The sequence below is a fragment of the Balearica regulorum genome, chromosome 3, assembly GCF_011004875.1.
Source record: "Balearica regulorum gibbericeps isolate bBalReg1 chromosome 3, bBalReg1.pri, whole genome shotgun sequence".
In the NCBI taxonomy this organism is placed as follows: domain Eukaryota; kingdom Metazoa; phylum Chordata; class Aves; order Gruiformes; family Gruidae; genus Balearica; species Balearica regulorum.
In genome coordinates this window covers 106,192,760-106,214,773 of record NC_046186.1, presented here as the reverse complement: position 1 = coordinate 106,214,773, position 22,014 = coordinate 106,192,760, and the positions used below count along the sequence as shown (strand labels likewise).

General features: G+C 41.8%; 1 protein-coding gene across 3 annotated transcripts in view; it reads left to right on the top strand.

The window, feature by feature from the left end:
* Nucleotides 1-22,014, top strand: part of SUSD4 (sushi domain containing 4) — a 73,744-nt gene that overhangs the window by 32,048 nt on the left and 19,682 nt on the right. For all 3 annotated transcript variants that reach the window (XM_075749333.1, XM_075749331.1, XM_075749332.1), the window contains exons 3-4: nt 10,896-11,108; nt 18,781-18,960. In XM_075749333.1, the coding sequence (XP_075605448.1) occupies nt 10,896-11,108; nt 18,781-18,960 (393 nt within the window). The remainder of the gene's footprint in view (nt 1-10,895; nt 11,109-18,780; nt 18,961-22,014) is intronic.

Below are 22,014 nucleotides of genomic sequence, written 5' to 3'. Positions count from 1 at the left end.
CACTCTGGGGAAAGAGAAGCTGCAAAAATCCTCAAATTAATCCCTATTAAGAAAAATAAATTTTAAATAAATTGCTTGTTTATGTGCTTAAAACTCTTGTCCCTTGAGTAAGAACAAAGAACTCTCCCTTTGCTAGTTCTAGACCTTTCCTGGCTCCCAGCTAATCAACTTACAGTACCAGAAAAAATTTAGTAACAGCTTATTCTTCCTGTAGTCCTTCAAAATGATGAGAATCTATTTTCATGATAGGTAGGGATGTGAGTACTTTCTGAAGAACAAAAGCCCATAGTCTTTAAATTTAACCAGTATATGTGATTTTCAGATTGGCTTTTATGAAAATATTTTGAGCATCAGGTAGCTCAGCATTACCTATTATCTGTGCACATGAATGCCATAACTCTCAATCTTTCAACTGACTAATAGCGATGTGTATATATTATATAAAGTGTATTAGATTTTATCTGACAGTCTCAACTTCAGTGTTGTCAATGCAGAGTACATTATGGAGTCTGTAGTTTTTAGAGGTGTCAGCAGAAAAAAAAGAAATAAAAAAATGAGGTTCTTCTGGTCCAAAAGGATAAGCCATTACCCCTTGGGAAAGCTCTCACAGTGTATTGCCAGCATCCAAAACTGTCCTCCCAGGCATCTTCCTGGCGCTGATGCCGTGTTCTTGTTTTGGGCGCTGCCCGTCCTCTCAGCTCTGCTGCCTGGGACTGAGGGTTTCCCCCCTCTTCCCTCTCGTCCCTCTCCAGCTCCCCGTTTTAACCTACTGCGAACCCTGTAGGGCTCCTTGTGTTCCCGTCTCCTTCTCTCTTCTCTTCTGGTGGTATCGCCATCCAGACAGCTGTCAGTCAGCTCCCAGGCTAACACATTTTCGTATGTCGCTACATCCCATCTCTCTACCGTTGCCAAGTCGCTCCCGCTGTTCCCGCTCCAGTTTCTCTTCTGTCCTCAGCTTTCTCCTCTCGTGCGTAAGTTCACCACCATATCCGTAACTGAAAGGGAGCAGCTTCCAGTAGCGCCCTAAGACGCTATCTGTAAAACCCACAGATTAAAGAAAAAAAAGAAGAGGAAACCCCATGATCTGGGCAATCGGGGGACTTGGTTCTCTCACTTCAATAATTCACAAGATTTTAGAATTTTTTTAAGGTAGAGAGATTAAAAGTCTTGGAGGTATGATATAAAATAAAGCATAGATGTATTAAAGAAAGATTGTGTCAGACTAATCTGTTAATCTCCTGAGACGACAGCTGGTTTCCCAGGGAAGGGAAATGCAGCAGATATCGTCTATCTTGACTTTCGTAAACTGCCACCAGAGAAAGTATATGTGAAGATCTGGATTAATAGAAGAATTGCAGACTTGGTAGGAAACTGGCTAGAGAGGAAACAGATTGTGTTGGAAGGGGAAATACTGGGCCAGAGGGGACTTTACACACCGATTATTTTTTTATGATGCTGCAAAAATTTAAGAGTGTGCCAGTGACATTTGCCATTGACATTTTTCTGGATTTTTTTTTTTTTTTTTTAAAGGGGTTAAAAATTATGGCTCTGTACTGGCACAGTGTTTTAATTACAGATCTTTCCATCTCGCTCGCTAGCTCTTCCGTGACTTTGCTCCTTGCCTTGCTTGTTCTGATGCTGCGAGCAGCCTGCCATCGTTTTTTCAGCCGTTGGGAGGTCCTCGGGTAGGACTGCATCAGGGAAGTGGGCACACGAGGATTTTCAGTGAAGACAACCCTGCAACTGGATTATCTGCTGTTACAGCCCCACTCCTGACCAGCTGTTTAAACAGAACAAATTTTAGGGGAGCTTTCACTCTGTATTGAGGGATTAAATTGCACACAATTATGGATCAAAAAGAAAGGAAAAAAATATGCTTCCTCTTCATCTTAACCTCCTACTGATTTTCCCAATCTTTTCATTATGGGCAGAATAACTCACAGGACAGAGCGTTTTAAATGAGTAATTTAAGTAAAAAGCATTGTGGTATGATAATAATGCTTCATTATCAGTGCCACCTAAGAGAAAACTGAGGTGGATGGCTGCGACGAGGTCCCCGTCTAAGAGGAAAGGTCACGGTTTCACGGGTAGGTGGATAGAGAGAAAAATCACTGTAGGGCGTAAGAGCTGTCAGAGTATCCAGAAGCATCAGAGGATTTGTGATAAGGAATCAAGTGCAAAAGCTGGAAACAGTGTCTGTCTGCTCTCCTGCTTTAAGTATGTACCAGCTTTTTAAATCCCTTGTCTCTCACTCTTCTCTGGTGTGCACTTTATTTAAAAGTTTAATATTATAATATTCACACATTAATCCTGATTGTCCCTATATCCAATTCTGCCTGTTCTTGGGAAAGTATAAAATCAATTTCTATAGCACACCTGAAAAGCCAAAATTGTTGGATTACCATACTGTTGTGTGCAATAAAAATACAGCATTATCTAGGGAAGTCTGTAGTTGAGTAGAGCATAAACACCAAACCCCCAACTCATACCTCTGAGTATTTGATTCCTGCATCTTATAGAAACAAGGATCTCTGCTGAACAGTGTGACATTTCATTACTTTGGATTTGCTATGATGAATAATATTATATGCTATTGGCCTAGAAGAAATATTACTATAGTAACTAGCTCATGATTCATTTTTATGGGGTTCTTTTTTTTGCTATATTTCCTAAGGGATGCCTGTCTAGACTAAAAATGTTTAAACTAACTCTTGGTAACGGTAATTAATTTTTTTGGGAGTGCTAAAAATATGGGACAGATAAACAACAATACTTAGATACTGCTTTTTAAAAACACAGCAGGCCCATAACATTCTTGAAATTATGGGAGTATAGTTTTATTTTATTTGGCACTTTTTTATTAGTAGCTTTCTGTGTTGTTATTAATCCTGTTTAGTGACCTAAGGCTGGATTCCCACATCGACAATATTGCAACTCTAATGAAATCCTTAGACATATAATATATGAAATGGTACATATGAGGATGAAAATACAAGTAGGGTTGGTTGATTTAAAGAAAAGTAATGAGCTTACTTATTTAAATCAGTAAAAAAGGATATCTTTTCATAAATGACATATTAATATTTTATATTTTGGATTTGTACATATTTAATTACTTACGATGACTCTTATGGGTCACCAGTCAACAAGCACATGTTGGCAAATATCTTTATTACAGTGCCGTATAAGCATAAGGTACAGGAGGATGTGTTAGGTATGTGCCCATTTATTGAAGCATATGTAAAGCTTCATGCGCATTTACTGCATCCTTGTTTTTGTTATGGTAGAAGATGTCATTTGATTTTTTTTTTTTAATTAGCTTGTTTCAAAAACTCGTCATCTATGTCAAAGTGCATTTGTCTGCAACTAGAATTCACAGATAAGAAGCGTGGAACTACCATGTTAAAGAAGAACTATTTTTAAGTAGTTAGAATTACCTTAAGTATAAAAAAATATGCATAAAAATAAATCTAAGCACATTTTATATTTTAAATTCACTTAGAAACATGAAGTATTATCTGTAACAAGGAAATTGAAGAAGTCATTTATTCTTACCTGCTTCTTTTTCACAGAATAAAAAAAAAAACCCCACATTGTTTTATACTGTTTTAATTCCTGGTAGTTTGCAGCTTGAATAGAACTAGTCATTAAACTGAACTAGCTGAATAAATGGAAATGAAGAAAATATTCACCTTATATTTGCAGAAAGCTGAACAAACTCTGGCTTTAGGTTTTTAGTTATTTCTGCCTTTATGCTTGATTTGAACTGGCCTCAGTTTAGGCCCCAGCGTGCAAGTATTATCATTTCCAATGCCTTTGTTCACAAACTAAATATCCCGTTTAAACGTTTAGGAACTGGGAGGAGGTTGTGGGATTTCTTGTGTGATAAATTGGCTTTTTTTCACCCTGAATCATACCCCAAGATAGCCATGGTAACTTTCTGTGATAAAAACATGGAAGAACTGAGCTCTGTCAGCAGAACCACCAGCAGATTCACTTTCTGCTTTTGTTTTTCATGTAAGTGATGGTGGGTTCAGAGGATCACACAGTCGCACATGACATTTGATAAAGTTTCATAAATTATGCAGCCAGACTCGTTGGATCACAAAAGGCGGGAAGCAACAAGTGCTTCTTGCATTATAAATTAAATGGCTTATTTACAAAGAAGACAAAGCTATATTAAGTGTGAGAAGTTACGATTAAAGGGACAGGCCTGTGCTGTTTAAGAAGTCAATTATAAGAAACTCATTTTCGAGAAGAAACAAATGCATCTTTTTAGTTGGCTGTGAGTTTACTGAAGTGCTCCGCTGATTGTATTCTAAACCATCTTCCTTTTCCAGCCATTTTAAGTGTTTTTTCCTCCCGTGCTAGCCTAATGTCGAGGTAATGAGAGTCCTGTATCAAGGTTCCCATTCAAAATTTAAAATGGTGATCACCTCTCTGGGTAGAAAATTCAGCTTGTTCCCTGCTGCATGACACTGGTGAAGCACCAGCCGGGGTGTGGTGGTGGGAGTCACTAACTGGAGACGTGACCCGTGGAATAAAGATGCTGATGTTACATCTGCAGCCACCTGTGCAGGGACCTTGAACCTGCCCTGCTGATGCTGCGGCTTTTCTCCCTTTCTCCCTGGTGAGGTTCCCAGGCAGAAGCAGCTCCAGTGTGGCTCCTGGAAGGTCCCTTTTGCCCACCATGGGCAAAGCTTTGTCCTGCTTACGGCTCCTCACGTTCCCTCCCCTGTGCCCTCTCTGGGAGGGGGGAGCAGCAATCCTTAAGCTTTCCAGGGAGGTGTCAGTTTGATTTAGTGCCGAAGTGCCCAAGGGACTTGTCACGCCTGAGTAGGGATTTCAAGGTTGAGCTGACCATCGCTCTTAGGAGCATCTCGAGTGACTGCTCCTTTCCAAGCGCACACTGAGAAGAGGAGAAGGTGAGGTGGTGAGCACGGTGGTGGGCAAGATTTGGGAGCATGGAGGTCTTAATGGGAGGGTGCAAGGGCGGGTGGTGAGTTGGCTTGGGGGGTTTGGGTTGGAGGAGAAGGGGGCATGAAATATAAGAAAGATAAGAAAAAATGGGGAATTGCAAATGAGGCAACCTTTCAGCCTTTTGAATGATCAGTTGCCTCTCTTGGAGCCCATTGCCCTTCGTGCAGGGCTTGCATGTTCATTTTTTTATTGCAGATGGGTGGTTTTGGTGCTCATGAACTGCGTTGCATGCTGATTGTCTTATTTTTCTGCTATGACGCTCCTGGGTTATATGAAGGAGAATGGAGCTTAATGTTCTTGATTTTATAGATCAGCTTGTGGCTTAAGTACCCACCCCCTGGAGGTCCTATTTGCTGTTTTGTTTCTCCTACAAAGTAATTTGAACTTCTCCCTTTCTTCCAGTGGCTTGTTAGGCTGCCCTGGATAAGGCTCAGCCGAGTGAGGAGGGATATCCAACAGCGCTGGGAGTTGGGAGTATGTTCTGCAAGGATGGCAAGGGAGGTTGTGATTCACATCTTAAACAGGGCAGGGTTTTTACAAAGCTGCTGAAGTCTCAGGGAAGCTTAAGCATTAGTGACCCTTAAGGGATTAAAGAGAGTTTAGATTTTAGCAGGCATTTCACTAATGAAATCACAGGTTTATAATTTCATTTCACTTCCAAGGCTAGATGCTAATCGAAGCACATCCTTCCTTTTCTTGTTACAGGGGTATGCGGATAGTTCAATTAACGTCATGAACAGCGAGGAAGCATAAACAGCCGAAGGCACAAAAATGCTGTGCCTGCCTGGCTTTCACAGAAACAGGGCAGAAACTCTTAAGGGACTTTTCCTTTGTAGAAGACAAGCAAGCCCTCGGCGTGTTTGCACTTGTGGCCCTTCTGCTTTAGTCCTAATACGGCTTTTTACTGAGAGCTGGCCTAAGATAACCTGCTCCTGCAGTGTTTACAGACTCCTTATAAAATGTGCATGCAGGCAGTCTGGTCCCGCCACAGGCTGCAAAGCTTCTGCCTCCCTCTACCCCTGACTGAGACAGAAAGGACTTGCTGATTTAGTGAACCCAAACACAGGCGTTGCAGTACGAGAAGCCCGTTCTCCGTCGTGCTGAAGACAAACACTGAAAATACTCTCTCTCTTGAATATTATTATGCATTATATGTTGCTTTTACGCATTATATCTTGCTTTTCCTTCACTGCGTGTATGTAACAAACTGGAACGAGAGTGATGTCTCTGTTCAAGAACGAGTGCAGCCATTTCTGAGCTAACATGCATCAGCGGTGTGTCAGCGAAATGCTATATAGCGGTTTTAGAGACAAAGAAGTCCATCAAATCTCGATTAGAAATCACCTCGCCAGCACCATGAATTTACAAGGAGCTGTAAGATACGGAGGTGAGGGAGGAGGGAAACAAGGAAAACAAGAGAGGAAACTGAGAAAAAGGTGCGGAGAAATAGAGGATGATGGGAAGAGCTAAGGGATTCTTCCTCCTGCCTTTTTTCAGGCATGGTTGAAGTTCAGTTGTGGCTATCGTGATTTCTTGTTATCACAAATAGGTAATTTTCCCCTGGCTTCCAATATTTCAAGCTTTTCATCGGGGATGAGATGAATCATTATAAGTTTGAGAACATGTAATGCAGAATTCTAGAAATACAGTCCGTTCAAATGAATTATAATGGTTCATTTTATACCCCAAGGACGGCATTGCTTGTTTTTCAGTCTTCTGATGAATTTGACATCATTTTTATCTGACTGACAATACGAAGCAATTTAGGTAAGATAGGAACCCATATAAACTGCTTGTGTTTTGTCCGGGTTAAGATCATTGCTATTTTCTGATGGCCTCCTGTTGGTCCAACAGTAGAAATATGGTAAATACTACAACCAAAATATATTCTGTATCAACTGCATGTTTTATTGGTGATGATGACCTTATGCACTCATTAACCTCATCAGAAGGTATTATTGCTCATTATATTTTACACAACATTCCTTAAAGGTGCCAGGATACAGGATGTCTGCAACTTAGACTAAATGTTAAGCTATTTTGATTACTGAAATAATCAGTTCCAGCATTAATTGTGTAGTCTTTCGGGATTTAAAGCCATACAATAACGTCCCATAAAGTTGCTGCTAGTGATACAGTGTTAAGATGATGGCTGCTGACCTTACTAAATTTTTACTATATAGATTACATGACAATTTACTGCTTTATTTGACAAGTATGTTGTATAGTTTTTCCTAGTAGGTGCTAATGATTGCCCCTTCCCTCTTTGTAACCGTCAGAAAAAGTCCAGTAGTCAAAGTAAAATTTCATTCTTTTCCCCAAAGACTCATTGAAGGGTTTCTAAAGAAACAGAATCCATTGTAGTTGTAAGTTATTTTTATCTCATTTGATATACTCTTTCCTGCAGGATAACACCTTTCTATTATAACCAAAAGATTTGCTTTCCCATTTATGTAACTTTTATGGTTCTTTCCAAAGACTTATCTTGCGGCTCTGGCTGAAAACTGGTTTCATCAGGTTCTAAAGAGACCAAAGCAAAAGATGCCCCATCTATAACTTGAGATTACTCCTGCCATTATAAAAATACTGTGTGCACAACTTTGAGTAGCTGCTCTTAAATGCATAGCTTTGAAAAATGAAAGAAACTAAAAATTGTAAGAAAAAAAGACAACTTACCAAGCTGTATTTCACTGAAGGCATGCATTTACTCATTTCTGATAGAGTGGAGCTTAATTAGATGAGATTATATGAAAAGGCTACGAAAAGGGTCTGAGTCTGATATCATTAAGGACAACTAGAAGATGGCAATTCTCAGGGATGTTTCAGCATTACTGTTGTCGAATATTGTACCAGAAGTTTCATACTTAAATTGGAAAAGGCTGGTCGACTTTGCTCTCAGCTAAATAAGCTGTTGAAATACTCGGTACACCTCTTTGTGCAAGAGAGGAGCAACCCTGGTGAAAATCAGAGCAGTTCCTGGCTTCTCTAGATTGTATTGGCCCCTTCAAAACACCTGTGGTGCCCTCTGCGCACTTGGAGATCCTCAGCGCAGCGGCCAGCCTCGCTGTACCTCCTTCACACGTGTCCTTGCCTCCTTCTCTTGCCAAAGCACAGGAAGGGGTGGCACAGTGCTGGCTTCACTGCTTTCTGCCTGGATCATATGCATCTTCTAAAAGAAGCTTGCCACACAAGTGACATCCACTGATTTTAGTAGGACTGAGATTTGGGTCAAGTCTACTGTTGATGCCTATGGAGAAAAGATGGGACTGGGGGTTTGTTTCCTTTGCCTTTATCATCTTACCATGAGAAGTTACTGTATTGCAGCTGTAATCTACCTAACTGGCTATTCCCTGAGGCTTTTTCCTTCTTCCTCGCTTCAGGAACAAGCAATGGAAATGCTGCACGGAAGCAGTGATCCTGTGCTGATTCCATGTGTCATCTCTTATTCAGTAGCTGAATAACAGTTGGCTACTGGCTTTGTAGAAACTAGAGGGTACATAATTCAGTTTTTCCATTGGTGTTCAAGTTCCTTCTTGGGAATTTCCCTTGGGGATGGATTTGTCTGCTCACAAACTGCACTCGAGAAAAAGAATCTAAGAGATCAACCTACAGCAAAACAATCCCTAGGAGGAACGAAAATCCTTGCTTGTGAAAGGTCACCAGAAAAGTGGTGGTAGGGTCACAGAATTAGGCTGCACTAGGGAAAAAAACCATTCTTGCCTTCTGTGTTGGGTTTTATGCTGACGCTCCCAAAAATCTCTAACTTTGCATATTTGAGTTAATGAAAACTGAGAAATGACCTTGGCTCATTTTTTTACCAGGAAAATTGTATGTGACCTCAGCACCTTTCTTTTTTCTGTTGTTGCAGAGGCATAGTAGTAGGCAGTTGTGTACTTTTCCCTGATGCAGCTAGTAAGAAAGGACACATATTTCAAGGTAGGTTATAATATTCCTTGCTTGACTGCAAATTCTGAGATTACCAAAGTAACAAATTGAGCTAAATGTCATGTTAACCCTTGGTTTAATGGAAAATAATTAAGATCATCACTGACTTTATTGAAGGATGTGGGTTTGTTGCCTGAAGCATAAGAAGCTTCTTTTTAATCTCCAGTAAAAATGGACAGCCCTTCTCTATTATTAAGTATTGCCTGCAGTGTGTAATCCCATGAACATAATGAGTGTACTTCTCCTCGTTCGTCATGTTAGCAAATGATAGAGAGTCTTGGGCAATGTGGCAGACGAGCACCCGTGAAGTTCAGAGATTTCTTTGACTTGGCTACTGCACTGACCCTTCAGATCCCACGATAAACTTCACTGGGCAGAGGAGTAAAACCACCTAAGAGCAAGATGCTCTGCTGCTCTTGTGCCGCTTCAGCAGTGCAAAGGGAGGGGGCACTGGTGACATCTCAGGTGTCGGAGCACTGCAGAGGGGCAGATCCTGGGTGTCGGTGATGGCTCTCTCCGGCACGCATGTCACATAGTTATCCGGGCTGGGTTCCGGGGGTCGGGTCATCTCCTGGAAATTGTAGCTTGGTGGGGGAGTTCAGCGCAGTGACCTGGACTCACGTAAAATCAGCCATGTATGGAGTCAGGAAAACATAATTTTCTCTGGTGACCCCACGGCGTGCCCTGCCTCTGCTAGCAGGAGCGGGTAGTTGGACATACAACACGGTGGCTCGGCGTGTGCTTCTTCTCTTCTCCACTGGCAGCCTTCAGCCAGGGGACTGAAGGGAGGAATTCAGTGTTCAAATGCAAGAACCCCTTACCACCTTCGGCGCTCTCCGTTTGGCTGCCACAGCCTCACACCGAGCCCTTCGGTGGAGGGAATGATTGGGCCTCGGGAAATGGAGATTTATTTTGGAAAGTCTTCTACTGTAATATCTTCCTTCTCTCTGACTGTACCGCAGAGGCACTTCATACTTATGCAGGAAGTAGCTAAGGCTCTCTGATACTATTCTTTTAAACTCAAAACGTTAAAGCTACAATGCGATGGTTTTCAAATTTTCCAGGCGTCCCTCCCACCAGCATTAATTGCCCCCCTGCTGTTCCTGTTCCAAAGCCATTTGCTCTTTCAGTATGCAGTACTTGTTAAGTGCTGCACTAAACCTTTGTTGCTTTGCAGTAAAAAAAAGCTTCCGTTTATGCAAATGGCATTGAAATGAGTTTGATAAAGTGATAAACAGTCACATTTTATGATTGCAACTGTTGGGGTTTTGTTTGTTATTTTACAGTTAATTTCGTGAAGTAAAGGGCTTTACAAACTCCCTTCTGGCGTCAATGCAGTAATACAGCGCTCCCATAACAGCGTTTTAAGAATTTGGTAGGACCACCAAGCCAACGTGATAGGGGGATCACATGCATCCGAAAGGGACACATCTAGTGTCCCTTTTCCCTGTGGTGGAGCTCCCTCCCAGCTCTTAACCTCCCTGTACCTAGCAGCTCGTCTTCTTTTATCCGTTACTACGTCTTTGGATGGCAGTTAGACTTCATGCCCTTTTCTTTATTTCTTCTTCCTCTCAGCTTCTGACACATTATTATTCCTTTCAGTGACCGTACCAGACCTCCAAAATCCCATAGTCCCCAAGAGTAATTACAGATACATTACCGTGCAATCCCCACAGGTAGGTTGGGTCAAGTGCTTTATTTTTATACAGGTCAGCTACTGAGGAGTGTGGTTGACTTTGCTTCTTCAGCAGCTGCACGACAAGACAGGAGTATTTCTGTCACCTGAGTATTTCCGCTGGTCCTCTCCTGAGTCTGTAGTACCCGATACCCAAGTAGGGTCGCTGGTGGTCATTAATGGATGATGTAAGGCCCCCATGAAAATTAAATGTCAAATGGAAAAACTTAGAAAAAGCACGACGACAGCTGCGTGAGAAGTAAATGAACACAGTTTGTATCTTTGTCTGACATAGGGTTTGATGACCTACATGCTTGTGCTGATCCTGGAGCTCCCGAACATGGATACAAGACACCCAGTGCAGGTGTTTTCTTTGAAAGTGTGGTAGTCCGGTTTCATTGCCAAGAAGGATACAGGCTTAATGGTACTTCAAAAAAACTTTGCGTGAGACACTTTAATGGCTCCCTGAGCTGGAAACCAAGTGATAAACCTGTGTGCCTACAAGAAGGTAAGTCAGTTTTCTTAAAGCAGTTCACCAGTGTCAGTTCTTCTCACTTGTCCGTGTACCATGTCCGTGTGTCTCAGCACAAAACACAAAAGACTGGAGTCCGTTTCACTGTGTCTTATCTGATACATACTTTAGCTTCCCATCCATCCCACCCATAATCCCCATGTATCAGCTGAATTTATACCGTGAGAGGTTGTGTGTGTGCACGCATGCATGTGTTGAAAGGGACATAAAGAAATCTGAAGAAGATAATACATTTCTCCTTTTTACTAGTCACAAATTGATGCAGAGAGAAAAATCAACCTCCAGTAGAAGTAAACTATTTGTAACTATTTATTAAAGCTGCCCACTTAATACTCCTTTCTGTAATATTTTACTAGGCAAATATGATGAATTTCCAATTCTACTGCTCCTGCTAATTGGGGGTTTTAAACAATGATATTTTATGACACGTGCATGATTCAGGTAGGAAAATCAAATACGCATGGGCTGCAGAAGTTTAAAGTCACAGTAGAAGTTTACTTTGAGATTACTCAATTCAGACTATTATGGCATAAACCAATTTATTTTTATTGTATTGCATTTTTGAAATTGTATTTGGGTTTAAATAATTAGGACATTAAATTACTTTCTTCTTCTAAGAGTTAGATAGAGGCAGGATTAAATCGAATATCATAAATGTAAATTTTGGCCAAAGTAGATCCAAGCAGCACAAACGATTTGTTTCACCAAGTATATTAAAGATGGAACTTGTTCTTTTCGTTGATTTATTTTTGGTCAACAGAGCTGCTAAAATCAGCAGCTGTGAAAAGTGTTAGTTAAATCAAGTGTGTACATTTTACTGTTGTGACTTCTCCACTGAAGTCATTAGCCGTTGCCTCGTTGTCTTCAAGGTGGAGCAAGATAATTCCATTTCACGATGCCTTCCATCATTTAAAATCAGATGAACATACGCACTTCGTTCAAAAGTAGTCGAAGACTTACGCGGCTCATAAGCGTGCTTACTACATAGGATCACGCGTCACTCAGCGTGTATAAAAACTGCACGGATTTGTTTATGCTGGTGGGCGGGTGGCCATGAGAGTCCCGCGCCAGGACAGGGCTGCCACAGGAGGGGCCAGAGGGGCTGGTGAAGGGAACAACCCTAACCAGAGGGCTGGTTAGCGGCGCGTGAGGTATTGGCGAGGGTAGCCAGAGGCAGCTGGTACGTAGTCCGTGGTCTATCAGGGCGCTGCCCTTGGCAGGGGAGGTCTTGGTAAAATACGGACTCCGGGAGATGTGCGATGCCACGGGCTATGGGGTCGGGAGGGGCGCAGTCGTGAGCTGGCCCATGACGTGCGCTGAGGCCACAGCTGATGGGTGGAACGTAAAGGCAATGGGGGCCAGTAACACCTGGTCGTAATGATGGCGTGGGGCAGCTGCAAAGAAACAACCTGATGCCTTTAAAAATAATGTGTGTATGAAATTCACGCCCTCTCCTCTTACGGCCACCTTTCATAAGTGCCCTTGTCTCTCATCGTTATTTAAGAAAAAAAGACATGTAGAGTGACAGCAGCATATGTCTGTGCTGGGTATTCGAACTACCAGAAAATGCTATAATGCTTGGAAAGTCTGTTTTCTTAACCAGTGCAGGCAGCTTCTGGGAATTTTGATATGCATCTTTGAAATAATACCTGTATCACCCACTGCAGTTGTTAAAATGAGCATTAACATGTTTTGTTGAATATTCAAACCTTTTCCCAGGCCCCCGAGTCCAGTGGAAACCTGTGGAGGAAGTTTCTGATCACAGTGCCATCGGCAGCAAAACTGTCACTGATGTCAGTGTGATTAACACTTGAGCCGGGTGTTTTTAAAAAAAAGAAAGAAATCGGAAGATGAGACTGTGATGGATGACGTGACAATAGTTGCTTGAGAGATAATCGTTACTTTACAGCACAGAACACTTAAAAAGGATTGCAAGCCAGTGCTCTGATCAAGCAAAGCACTTAAGCTTCAGCATAACTGTAATTATGTGATTAGTCTTGTTAAAGTTCTGTGCTCAAAATTAGGCATACGCAAAAATGCTTTTTATTATTTGGACTGAAGAGTAGGACCCTGATTTAGGATTTAGTGAAACAAGTGCTTAAGTACTTTCCTGATTAACAATATAATAATACCTCAGGTATTATTAAAACAATCCCAGGGTTTAGCAATAGGGAAAAAAAATTAGATGACAGAATTAATTCTTCTTTCCAATGCACAATACAACCACTGATTCAAGAGAAGCACTAAGCAAAGGTTCAGTGGCAATCCGTGAGCATTTGCTTAAGTGCTTTTTAGAGTGATCCTTTTGTGTACTGGGAGCAGCATCATGAGAGAGGAGCGTGATAGAAGGTGGGTACTGTAGGAACACGGCACATCTGGAGAGCAGTTAGGGAGGAATTATAACAGGGTTTGTAATTCTCAGCTGTCTAATGACACACATAAAAACCCTCGCTGCAGAAATTCTGTAATGATATATAAAAAGGAATTTGAAATTTGTAGCAACTGCTGGAGAAGTAAGAAGTTAATGTTTTACCATTCATCATTAGCTATCACAAGGCAAAATGAACTTTATATTGCATTTCCCCATTTAAGGCAGGCGCTGATGGCCGTGTTTGCTGTCGTATGCTATACACGCCTCTCATCCCAGTATATGTAAATGTCAGATATTGCCAGCTGAGCTTGAACAGTAAAAACACTCAATACTGCAGTTCATTTCAAGTTAATCTCAAAAGTTTGGATTCAACTAAGGATGGTTACATATAATTTTATGTCTATATGTTATGTACATTTAATTGTCACATGTGTTTACTAGAACAACCTCTAATCACAAATGAATGCTATTTACCAAAGGAAGCAAAGCAACTCATTTCAGAATGTAATTGATTTTAAAACTAATACATTTGCCTGGAGCTCATCATCCAATCAATTTGATTTTATAGGTCTGTCATTTCCCGTTAAGAGGCGGGAGATTTTAAGTGTCAGTATGAGAATGAAGTTGCATGACTAGGTGCCCAATAAATGCCCTGTCAAAAATCTGTGCGCTTAGAGTTACGTTCTCATGTTGAACTACAGCATGTTGTGACTGTAACTTCCATCAATTCTAATACAGTTATGTACATAAATACCAAAGCTCTAAGGTAGGATTTTTGTATTTACTGTTTAAGAGCAATATGTCATGTTGTTCACACTTTAATCTAATCTTCTCCCACTGTGATAATGTGGCTGCTGAGACTGTTGCTCTACTTGGAACAAATGCTACCTCTTTCCTATGAGATTGAATCTAAATTTACAGTGTACGTGGGGATGGCAGCCAAGCGAAGAGCTGTACCCTTTTCTCCCAGTGCTTCTGCAGGCGGACACCTTCGAGATATCCTCAGTGCCTCATTCTCCCAGCGACAGGGATGATAAACCTGCAGTAAAAGTAGTGGACTAGTACATAGTTTGGCTACAGTTTTCCTGTATGACGTTGAGCACTGATTTCTCTTTGCCTTTGTCCCTCGATCTGTGAGATGACTGAAATGTTTTTATTTCTCCATCTCTTATCTGTCTTGCCCAGTGGTTGTCGATCCTTAAGCCTGGTTCCAAGCACTGTATGATGTTTGTAACCTGTGCTTAGCACGATGGCCGCAGATCTTAGGCGAAGTCTCTGTGCACTGTTGTAATACAAGCAAAGACAATAAAGTGTTATTTAAATATGCGCTGAGATGCTGTGTTTGCCATCTGCAGAACCATCCTCCTAACACAGTACTATGGCTCTAACCATAGAGACAATAAGAGACAATTTTAATTTTAAACGTTTACTTTTAAGAGGACAGGGTCTAGATGAGCTGTCCCTGCATTCAACCCATTCTTCATGATGTTCCTTTCATCCTCCCTGTTCCTCTCCGTTCCAGCCTGTCAATGTTGTGGCTAGGTGTAGTCAAGGCTAGTTCAGAGACTGCTCCCCAGTGAGACACATGGGAGCTCTGGAGCTCTGCATTTGACTTTACATACAGACTAGTAAACAAAACAGTGCCAGAGCACTGCCCAGGGCACTGTTCTTCAATTGCATGTACTGTTACAGTGTTAGAAAGGTCCCTGGCATGGTGTTGGCCAATGTCAAATAGTACTCCCCAAGCAATTCCTACAAGCACCTTCTGGATTAGCATGAACCAGGGACAAGTTTTGGAGGGTGAGAGTTCCCCTGCCACAGACACAAGCCGTGCCAAGCCAGCTGGTACCCACGGATGGAGCGGCAATCTCCACCGTGTCCAGGTCATACCTTCCTTCCGAGTTGCCTTTATGGTCCAGGTGCTCTTGGGAGGAGGGAGGGTGGCTGCACCCCACCTCTCTGCGCCTTTGCAAGATAAGAAATGTGTTCCTAACTAGGGTGTGCTTTTGTTTGACCCGTTTTAATATTCACACGGTAGATATAAGCAGAAGTAAACTGCCAGAAAGGAGCCTAAGTCATAGCCATTGCTGTTCAGTGCTGGTTAAAGACTGTGTATTCCCTTAAATGGTTTAGCTGCTTCCACGGATTTGCTGAAAAGTACTTAGAATAAAGCAGTTTATTTTCTAGGACAGGACATTTTAAAATCCAGTCACTTATTATCAGCTTTTCCAAGCAGAATTTGTGCCAGCTAATCCACTTGTTTGCGGAGAGGCGGCTACTGCAATTTATGCCTGACTAAGTGCTAAACAATATAAATTCAGCCAGTGGGAAGGCATTTGCTCGCAAAGCATCAGGAAAAAAAGCTGTAATATTGTGGTCCACCAGTCTCGTCTTTAGCCGGGGCTTGTCATAGGCCTGTTATCAAAGTCAGCCAGGATGTCGCAGGCGAAGGATGGTACAGCGAGCAACTTATCGCAGTTCTCTGCCAACATCTAGCCGATGAAAATGATTTGATCTATAGCTGTTACTTGGAATAACGGGGATGAAGCCGCTGTAATAGATCATTGTAACAGAATGAATCCCCCCTGCTTTGAAAGTGAAATCTCATATTTTACTGCAGTGTGTGTATACACACTTCTTTTATTTGTATAGCAACAGGAGTGAGCCGTTCATTGACGTTATCTTCTGGCATCCATCTCCGACCTCCTCCTGCGTGGCAGAGCAGGATCCCCACCTATCTCATCCCATCCTCGGGGGTGCCCAGGGCAGACTCTCGGTGACAGCATTGAGGGCTTAGCGTCAGGCATATCTTGCGGGGCATCCTCCGCCGCCACCTCTGCCGATTCACTTGCCAGAGAGAGCGAGAGAGCAAACTGTCCAGCCTTTGAAGGTGATGTCTGCATCCTCAGCCCAGCGCATTTATAACCTTCTGTTAGGGTACACATCCTCTCGGACTTGGGCATTCATAAATTAATAAATTCCAGCAAAACGTCATGCTGCAGGTTCTCAGAGCTCCCGGCAGAGCGTCAGCCCTTCCTGTTAGAGGCAGCGGGAGGCACCTGCAGCAGCAGCAGCCAAGGAGCTATAAGTAACAAGAGAAATGGGAGAATTTTTGACTAATAATATGTTGTTGTGGTTTGTCCTGGCAGGCAGCTAAAACAATCGCTCACTCTTTCCCCCCAGTGGGATGGGGGAGACAATCGGGGAAAAAGTAATACTCATGGGTTGAGATAAAGACAGTTTAATAGGACAGAAAAGGAAGATGATAGTAATAATAATAACAACAACAACAACAACAACAACAATAAAATATACAAAACAAGTGATGCACAGCACAGTTGCTTACTGCCTGCAGACGGATGCCCAGCTAGTTCCCGAGCTGTGGTCCCACCCCTGGCCAGCTTCCCCTAAGTTCTATACTGAGCGTGACATCATATGGTGTGGAATATCCCTTTGGCCAGTTTGAGTCAGCTCGCCTGGCCGTGTCCCCTCCCGGCTTCTTGTGCAGTGCCAACCTCCTTGATTTTGTGTAAGCATTGCCTAGCCACAACCAAAACATCAGTGTGTTACCAACATTACTCTCATCCTAAATCCAAAACACGGCGCTATACCTGCTGCTGGGAAGAAAATGAACTCTATCCCAGCTGAAACCAGGACATATGTCCACGCCCCATACTAAAAGTTAGCTAAGTACAATGTATTTTAGAAAACATCCCTATAATGGGAAGGTACAAAGGAAAGTATGTTTTAACTGGGGAAGCAACATTCTTCCACTTTGTATTAGTAAAAGTTAGTGATGGAGTCTCAGAATAATTGATCTCCTAGTTTGCCTAAATAAATAAATATATTCTGAAATACGTTTGCTCTTAGTAGTTTGCGTGTGCCATACTAAATGACAGTTTATCTTGCTTCTAGTTGCACTTCAAATTAGCAAGCTGTTGCTATTGCTTTACTTTGTGCATGCTCACAATTAATTGTTAAATACAAATTCAGAGTCGCCTCTTCCTCTTTAGTGAGAATTACCCATGGAAATGGCAGAAACTTTCTCTTTTATGCAAGTCTCAAGGGATGTCTGAAACTTTTTTTTTTTTAATAAATAGTGCATTCCTAAATGAAGATAATTGTCTCTTGTGGTAGAAGCGTTGGTGGGAAAAAAACCTCAGCATAAAACAGGCTTATAATATTTTTACTGTCTTGCTTTTATTTGAAATACTTTGTGGATTTTGATGCCTGGAAACTTTTATCAGCATCTCCGTCATGGATTGACTGCTGGCAGACAAACAGATAATTTTGATTACATTTTCCCAGTATTTAATCTTTTCCTCTCTTCTGTTTAATTTCACTTTGCCTTTATAAAGAGGATGAACTTTGAGTCACCTGGACTATTCCTTCATATCCTCTTGGCTTGTCTCTTAATTATTCAGTATTAGCAGAGGGATTTTTACCCTGCCTCACCCTTTCCTTCCACTTTCCACAACATCTTTTATTTTTTAGTCTTCTGGGGTTTATTTTTATGTTGATGTCTTTGGCACTGGTATATACAGTGAGATGTAAGACTGGCCAAAACATGTGTCACAGACAGGTAGTAGAGCCCCTGCCTGTATATCACTAGATGTTTGCAGTCACTTCCCTTGTCGAGTCTTCTACAAGGACTTGAGATGCTGCTCAGGGCCTTAAAAATCACACCCTCTAAAGGCATATGAATTCAGGCACATAAAATTATCTGATTTAAAACAGAATCAATGAGATTAAAGTGAAGACAGTCTCATAACACACTCTGCGGAATGGAGCTGGATAAACCCTTGTAAATGTACCTGATTTTCATCTGTCTCTCTGCTAAAGCTGCAGTTTTTCTGTGTTCCTCATGCCATATCTGTATTTTATCTTTTCTTTCGTCCTGTCCGTAGTGCTGTCAAGGAGTCTGCCTTCGCATGGGACTTGGGGATAGTCAGACCGTGCGGTGCAATTTGCACACGTGATGAATGGAAGGGCGAAATTAAAAACAGTCTTCCTAAACGCTCTTAATTTTGTTTGTTTAAAAAAAGTCTGGGGGAGTGATCCATTGTTGTAGCACATCAGCTTCTACTACAGTGCTATGGACTTTGTAACCAATGGTTAACTAGGAAAAGGCCATATTTACTGAAATGCATGTGTTTGCCAAATGGTTTAAGCAGAGCACTTCTTAGATTAACTGATAACTTTTGCTTAAGAGCTTGATTATTGAATAGCTAGCCATGTTTTTTTAATGAAGTTACTATTTTTTTTTTTTTCATGAAGTCACAGATTGCCTTGTTCCACATGTTGAAGATGCAGAGATTCATAACAAGACATACAGGACTGGAGATAAGTTAATAATCAGCTGTCATGAAGGATTCCAGATCCGTTACCCTGACTTAGACAACATGGTTTCAATATGTCAAGACGATGGAACATGGGATAATCTGCCCATTTGTCAAGGTTTAGTACACCAGCACATCCTGTTTTACAGCTCATGCACCTTGTGATAGTTTGCCAATATTTTTTTCGACAGTTGTAAGGATGTCAGTGATCCGCTAAGCTCCACTGTACAGTATTTGACTAGCGCTGCTGCTTAGGGTTTTTTGATTTCTCCTCCCCATTGCTCACTGCAGGAAAGAATATGCCACTTTCTGAACATACCCATACTTAAAATACTACCTGAAACATTGCTTTTTGTTTGCTAGTCTAAAAGCTGACACAGATACATTGCATTTAAAAAAAATCCGGGTTGAATCAGCCAAAGGTTCAGCAAAAGGTCTGATGGGCAACTGACATTTTTGCACCAATTAATTTCTGTCAAGATTTACGCTTCTAACTGCGATTTACATTTTTTGCCTTTTACTGCAGTCAGGGGTAGAGGAGAGAAGCTGGAACCTGCTTTTCTGTTGAAATTTTCAGCAGAGTTGTTGATCATGTGCACAGTCCATTAAACCCAGTATTTCAGTATTGACTGAAAATTCGGGGTGTGCACGGGAATGATTTTGGCCAGAAACGCCATTAGCTGTAGAACTAGCAGCATTAGTAGTGCCAGCTTCGCTTAGACTGCGAGAAACGGCTGGCGGTAAGCCAGCTTTAGTGAAGGGAAATTCAATAACCCTGGGCTGCTATTGCCTTCACATTGCTAACACGCATGTGTTAGTACCATTGACTTGGTTTTAAGCAATTCACGTCTCGGTAACGAGCTTGACTAGCTGAACAGCGGCGAGAGATTTTAACTGTCTGTGCTAAGGAGAAGACAGGGTTAGTATTAACTTTCCTCAAACCCATCCATCGTCTCCCAAAGCCGACAGGTCTCTGTTCGCACGCAATTACAGCGTCCCATCAATTTGTAGAGTCGGGGCAGGCGGGCAAGGGAGCTGGGACACTTCTCGGGAGTGACGGAGGCAGGGCTTGGCGTTTCTGCCGTGAGGTGATGGGACGGGTGGGCGCCAGAGTCAGAAGTTACAGGAGTTTAGTTTGCATGGGTCTCCGCGGCTAGGACACTCAGTTTGGGGCACATCAAACTGTGTCTCAAGGTCTTGTCGTAGACTATGGTGCAGGCATTTAGAAATTTAGGACTAGCTCAGTGTATCTGAAGAGGGCCAACAAAGCCCAAGAGGTTTTCACAAATCCATAAAAAAGTGGGCACTAGTTTTGGGGTGTCTTATCAGCAATGGCGTGGTGTGTGGCAGTATGACGTATACAGCCCATTTTTGGGAGTGGGTGCACCTCACATCTGATTAAGGTAGATTAAGATTAAGTGAGATGGATACTCAAAAGATTAATTTGTAGGTACTGTATTTGCCAGAGTTCCAGGTGGAAAGTTTGTGAGAGCCAATTTCAACCTCGTAAGCAAAAGTACCCCTTGGCTTGCTGCTTTCTTCTCTTGCTGTATTTATACTACAAAACACAATCAATTGCTGCTACTCAATATTCAATGTTAAGTGCTTTTAAAAATAAAAGCAATGCCACTAAAAATTATGAAATCGATAGCACAAGAGCAGTGCTGTAGCTACCAGACAGGTAGAGAATAGGCAATTCAGATTCAAGCATCCGCCATGTTTTGCCAAATTCTGTAACCCTGATCCAAAATTGACTCCTGAATTTTCTTTTTGCTCTGTCAAGCACTAATAACATCAAAGGCATTTGTCTACTTGCACTAGGTAAGCTGTCAATTACATTTCTATGGCCTTTTGATTACAACAGGCAGGGGAGTCTCATGACACCAAGATACCTTTTTCTGGCAGAGCAGTGGGAAAGGATTGTAAGAATCCAACCTCAAACTTTTTGCCACGAGATACTCATGACAGTTACTGATGTGGAATGATGTGAATTACTTAGTAAAAAAAAAAAATAAATCAAAATGAAGTTTTCAAGCAGCTTGAGGTGTTTAGAGATTCAGGGATTTTCACAAACATTTGGCTCTCATACAAATTCAGGTAAATCTCTGTCCTGCATTAAAGGAACCCAATGAGCATTAAAATTCTGAGCCAGCAGGATGAAATTTTCCCTGGTACAGTTCAGAGGGACAGTAAGCTTGGTCTTGCTTGGGCAGTCTGCGCTTTTTCTTTCTGTCCCACTGGAGGCTGCTTATATCGTCCTGCTTGGTTTGCAGGAGCCGGTACGTTGTGCGTGGGGCATACAGGGGTACGAGTAGTAGCCAGGAGATGGGATGCTTGAAGCTTTATTGAAGCAGAGAGATAACCAGCTAGTCAAACAGCTATCAAAACCATTGCTCTGGTAGGACAGTGTGCTGTAAAAAGCTTTCAGGCTTTTTCTGTTGTTTTCTTTTGCTTTCGTCCCTCTCCCTTGAAAGACCATTGCAAGGAAATAACCACTTGAAGTGCTGCCGAGACTTTTTATTTTAGATGCCAGCATCTTACAACAAGTTCTCAGACTGATATTAGTTTCCCCCTCAGGCTGAAAATTATGAGAGTCCTATGAACATCTTTCACAAATTCCTAGTAGTGGCAAGAGACCTATTTATGGATTGCCATAATGCAGCTCCTATTAGTCTCATAACTTTATAATATTATTTTTTATTCCCTGATTACTAATCATCTTTCCTCTACATTATTGCAAGTTAAAAAATCAACAGTATTAAGTATTACCCAGAGGGTCATTTCTAAGGCCATGAGGATTTTTTTTTCCTCTAGTACCAACTCCTACCTACATACTGGCTCAAAACAGACTCTGAACGTATGCGAATGACATGTTATAAAGCCATGTCATCTATTAAATTCACTGCTCTTTCTTGCACTAAATATGGCTGGTGACCATGTAACTGTCACGGCTCAGTACCATCCCTGGTACAAGTCCCTCAGAAGTAATTCCAGAAGTAGAACGCCATCTCTGACTGCATTTACAATTTCTGGTGATAACAGGTACCTTAACTTTTTGATAACCTAATCTGAGACCTCGTTCAGCGTTTATCATGGGACTGCTCATCGTGAGTCACGTCACTTTAGACTTTCTCAAACTGGAATTTCAAAATCGTTAATTCTCTCTGCAAAT